At 44.8% G+C, this 5673-nt stretch overlaps 1 protein-coding gene across 1 annotated transcript in view; it reads right to left on the bottom strand.

The window, feature by feature from the left end:
- Positions 1 to 2232, bottom strand: part of LOC311239406 (dynamin-2-like) — a gene marked incomplete at both ends in the record, with an annotated part of 43984 nt that extends 41752 nt beyond the window's left edge. The window contains one exon of the mRNA XM_084327710.1: positions 2072 to 2232. Coding sequence (XP_084183836.1) covers positions 2072 to 2232 — 161 coding nt within the window. The remainder of the gene's footprint in view (positions 1 to 2071) is intronic.
- Positions 2233 to 5673: the final 3441 nt, after the last annotated feature.

The following is a 5673-nucleotide window of genomic DNA, read 5'->3' as shown; positions in this document are numbered from 1 at the left end:
CGATAGCATTGATACCTCCGGTGTCGTCTGTCAACACAATTGTTCGCAGTTGGGGTTGGGTATCGAAATACAATACTTTTATGGTATCAATCGAATCCAATCGCTTCAATACTATCGAGTACCAAAGGATGCTGTGGTATCGAAATTTGGTATCAAATGACACTGGGTGTCTGTTCAGCAGGGAGGGGGAGATAGTGTGAACCTCCCCACGCTTTACGCTCTCCCAGTGAAACTCAACTGTCAGGTGAAAAGAAGCGGTTGGTAAAGTTATGGTAATGATAAGGAAACAAGCAGAATGCAGTAATTACCCCTCAATTACAGGGTCATCAGTCAAGAGAAATGACATGGCAGGGTATGATGCCCTTCTATACTGTATTACAGAGACAATCCATTAGGACATTGGGAAACACATTGTTGTGGCAGCAGCATGGGATTCTGGGGGACATGTTTCTGGCTTCTATACAGTGACAATTGCTAAATGTATAAGGGACATTATGACTGTTGTAAAGAAATGTCTTTCTTCATCGCTGCACGAAGAAGGGACAACATTGTATTTTCCTGTTACCAATGTTAAGGTACAGTAATGACCTAGATGTACTTTTTTTTTTTTTTTTAGTTTTCTTCTGAATTTTTTAAGAATACCCACTAACACAAGTTTTCCATGATTTTTCATGTAATTTGCATAATATTTATAGAGACATTCTCTTTGATCATGAGAAAATATATGTTCAGCATTGAAAGAACAAAATGGATTCACAAAAGTAGAATTGTGAAATTATTGAAGTCTTGGACGTCACATCAGAATCATGTCTCATTTTCATTATGCTGTTTTGGACTTACATGTGCCATACCATGTCATTTTGGGAGAGTCAGAGAAGTGAAGAAAATTCAGAGGTATATTTTCTAAATTGAATAAACAAACACAGTTTGGAAAACTGATGCTGGACATCTGCCTGGAAGTGACTGTTGTTGTTTACAAACATATGCTTGGCTTATCTTTGGTTCACAGTGCCTAAAAATGATTTTGTTTTGATTTATGATGACATAAGGTAGAATGATTCTCAGAATTAGTAAGTAAATATGTTTTGTAAACTAATTGCATGGCTCTGCAAATGTAAACGAATTCCAGCATATAGTGCACCTTCAAACGCATGTTAAAATAGAAGTCAATTTACTTTATACAATCTAAATGTTCCCCACAGAGTGCAGGACTGCTGCCATGGCAAATTGTGGTAAATACATGGATCTCGGGGTGACGGTGGCTCAGGAGGTAGAGCAGTCGTCTGGTAATCCAGAGGTTCCGTTCGATCACCGCTCCTCCCGGGCAGCGTATCGAAGTGTCCTTGAGCAAGACGCTTAACCCCTAACTGCTCCCAACGAGCAGGTTGGCTCCTTGTGTGATTGCCTCTGCCGTCGTCGTGAGTGAATAAGAAACCAGGGCCAACATAATGATTTAATATTAGCTTGTTCTGGGTGAGAAATATCAACTTCATCCTGATTATGAATTTTCTAATGCTGCTGAATGACCTGTTGGAGAATCACTGGTGCAACAGTGTAAGGCACATAAAATGATATGAAATTATAATATATCTCTGAACAATACATTTCCCCATCATAAGATTATGGTTACGTTGTTAAAGGTAATAGCACATGATCTGCATATGTGCAGCAGGTATCAGGCAGCTATACAAAGAGAGATGACACATAATGTCTATGGTTTTGAAGGAGCCTGGATGCGGTGCTGATTGGGCGGGACATCCCAGAGGAGCTGCAGTAACCCAAATACTGCTTCCCCGGCGGATATATATACACGGTGGGTGGAATCGTGAGTTAAAAATAAAATGGTGACGACGGGCCTGGTGGGGAAGAGAAGAACGGGGACAAGCTGAAACTCATTATATGTCACCACCTTCTAAACAAGACGTGCCTGTGAGCAGCGAGTGCCTGAACCGTGCTGCATAGACGTAGTGCTAGGCCTCTCATGTCACCCTCAAGGTTAACGACAGAAGAAGGGATTATCCTAGTTCTGGTGGTACATTTACGCGCTGGCCTCATGGCGCTGCTGTCCTACCTGCCAACAAAGTTCTCCAGCACGGAGCTCTTGCCAGCGCTCTGTCCGCCGACCACTGCGATCTGCGGTAGGTCCAGGTTGCACGCCTGGCCGATGAAGCTGAATGCGTCCTGGAGCTTGTTGACCATCGGGATCAGATCCTCCATGCCACGGTTCCCCATGGTGGTGGTATAGATGGAGGACTCGAGGTCAGAGGAAGGAGAGAGAGGGATGTGGCGCTGCTATGTTATAGTCCAGGGCAGGCTACCGTGCGGCTTGTTGATGTGGTGAAGTCATCTAGCCGCGTATTGCCCCCCCAGCCAAGCAAGGGTCGAATCGACTGAGGAGAGAGAGAGAGAGAGAGAGAGAGAGAGAGAGAGAGAGAGAGAGAGAGAGATAATGAAGGGTAGACTATGAAGGGTATAGACTATGAAGGGTAGACTATTGCGCAGTTGGTTGCTACCACCACCATAGCCATAATGTTCAAGGGCATTTGGAGAGAGTGGGGCCATAGGCTCCATAATCACATTTGACAAACCCGTGCGCTGAGAGTTCTGCAAAACAAACACGAATCATGGATAATGCATCACACCCGCAGTGTGTTGCTTTCGACCAGCAAGTGAATGAACATGTTAAATCAATGTATTAAAATAGAAAGCGTCGATATTCATCGGAGGAAAAATACTATCATTTAATTAAAACCATACCCTGCGCCGTAAGATTCTCGTGATGTTGTTTTCAATGTCCAATCGTCCCGGTCGCTGTCCAGTGCTGAAACGGTGCACGGCTCAGGCAGTAACGACGAGTCACCACAGATCCTGCGTGATTACACCAGCGCCACCTGCTCGCAGAAGAAGAAGGAGCATCGGCTTGCTTTGGACGCCCGTTGCAATAATAATAATAACCGTGTTTGCTTCGGCTCCGTTATGCTCGGATGGACGTCAGTGCATCCTCATCTCGAACACAAATTTGTCTTTGACAGTTTAATATATATATTTTTTTTCTTTTACGTGGCCGCACGACAATTGCGATGCTGCGCCGCGCCTCGGCGTCAAATTGACACGTCAGAGGACCAATGACAGCCGCGGAGCTGTAGTTGAGGCACACAAAACGCGGTGGTGCATTGGCAGAACACACACAGGTTGCAAACCCCGCCCCCTGTTTACATCCGTGCCATTTCTGCCACCACCGTGAGTCATGCGGCACGGCTGCGCGTCACAGGAGGATTGGATATGCCCTCTCGCGGATCCCTGCAGAGCAGAAAAAACAGCCGTTGTTACTTTCGGTTGTAATGTAGCATCGTGGTTAATACCTCCGCCATTTGTGTTTGACAGTCGTTTATTTTTCAGTTAACTCTTCGCTCATCAACATCGTCAATGCCTTACGTGCGCTGTATAGTCTCCAAAAACCTAGCCTTCTGAATCTGACGTCTTCCATGTTTATCCCACACAAGGTCCTATTATATTATATCAAGTGGCGTTTGGTGAGTGGTGACTCACTGCAGGCCAGCGCTGGGGGAAGCTGTCGTGCGGAAAGGACGCTCTCTGCCAGTCTATTTTAACCTCACTCGAGCCAACATCTGTGCCAGATAAAGACTGTTGTATCTCCTCCACTAGTCATGAACAATGGTGTCATGAATTTGACATGCTTATCTGCAGCAGGGGGATTTATAATGTATGGAGAGATCTGATTTTCTGCACAAAGATGATTAGCTCACAGAAAAGACTATTGGTTTGGTAAACACCACACATCCATGTGCAACAAGTGCAACACATACGTGTCTGACGAATAGTTCTTCTACTAGATGTTGCAGTCATTATTCAACCTTTGCATCATGGTCAGGCGGGAGTGCACGTGGCGTCCAGGCAGTTCTGGTCAGGCCAGCACAACAGTACAGTCTATCACGTAAAAAGCTAAAGCAAAAGGCTGGCTGTCACAAAACAGTCACATCTAGAGACCTCAAAACCTACTCTATAGCGAGGCCTTAACCTTGAACTGAAGAGTCTGGACTGGTCAGATGAGCTCAATGGTTCACTGGCTGAAGAAACATGGCTTGGCTTCAAAACCAAATTTTCAACGATACTAAACAACATGGCCCCCCTAAGAACCACCAGGGTAAAGAATCGTGCTAAGCCGTGGATGCACACTGAAATACTGACCGCTATGAAAGCCAGAGACAAAAAATGCTCTGAGTTTCGTAAAAGTCAGTCAAAGCTTACCAAAAGCACGAGCAGTGAACTCCAAGCCCACGTGACTGAACTCAAACTAGAAAGAAACAGACTAAGAAATGACGTAAACTCCATGATAAAAACTGCAAAAAAAATTCCATCAATGACAAAACTGAGGAAAACAAAAATAAACCATGTGAACTTTGGAAATTACTCAATAATCAACTAAGCTGCAGTAAAAAACTTAAAACCAGGTTCTCAAACATAAACATAAAGACGGACAACACGCTCATCACAGACAAGCTGGATGTAGCCAATTACTTAAACACTTTCTTCACAAACATAGCCACAACACTGGTAAACAAACTACCCTCCCACTCAGGGCATTATGGGGTAGAACATATAGTAGCATACTACATGAACCTAGGCGTCCACAAAGACGACTTCAAACTGGAAATGGTAACTACAGATGAGGTACTCAAAAAACTGAGCACCCTCCAACCGAACAAGGCCACTGGCCATGACAACATCCCCTCCAAATTCCTCAGAGACTCAGCAGCCGCCATCACCCCAGTCATCACACACATAATAAACCTCTCCATAAAACAGGGACACGTCCCCAAGTACTTCAAAATTGCGAGAGTAACACCCCTGCACAAAAAGGGCAGCAAATTAGACCCAGGCAACTACCGCCCTGTTTCTATCCTTACATCCATCTCGAAAGTCATGGAAAAAATTGTATACGAACAGGTCGAAAAGTACCTCGCGGAAAAAAAATCTAATCTACGAATTCCAATCTGGCTTCAGAACATCCCACTCCACTGACACATGCCTTCTCTATTTGAACGACCACATCAAACAAGAGGTGGACGCGGGCAAATACTGCGGCATGGTCATGCTGGACCTACAAAAGGCCTTCGACACTGTCAATCACACCATTCTGATTGACAAGCTAAAAGAAATTGGTTTTGATAGTCTATCAGTGAGCTGGATACAATCCTACCTGGAGGGGAGAGAACAGATGGTGGAGGTAAACGGTACCCTATCCCCCCCCCCCCTCCCAGTGAGCTGTGGTGTTCCACAAGGAAGCATACTAGGACCGCTACTGTTCCTAATTTATGCAAATGACATGTCGTCAGCTTGTGACTGCAACTTGTTCCTGTTCGCGGACGACTCAGCCCTGCTGGTCTCTGACAAGAACAAGTTACAGGTTGAAAAAACCCTCAGCTCGGAACTAGGCAAAATCTGCATATGGCTCGCCGATAACAAACTATCATTACACATGGGCAAAACAGAGTCCATTCTCTTCGGTTCAAATAACAAACTCAGCAAGACCGACGGCTTCTCAGTTACAGTGGGTGACAATATTTTCACAAGGAAAGATGAAATTACCTACCTGGGTTCCATCCTAGAGGCTAATCTTTCCTGTGACAAAATGGCATCCAATGTAATAAA

Source organism: Notolepis coatsorum, assembly GCF_963971535.1.
Source record: "Notolepis coatsorum genome assembly, chromosome: 13".
Classification (NCBI taxonomy): Eukaryota; Metazoa; Chordata; class Actinopteri; order Aulopiformes; family Paralepididae; genus Notolepis; species Notolepis coatsorum.
Note: the sequence above shows the minus strand (reverse complement) of the source record. Positions and strands in the feature narration are given on the sequence as shown.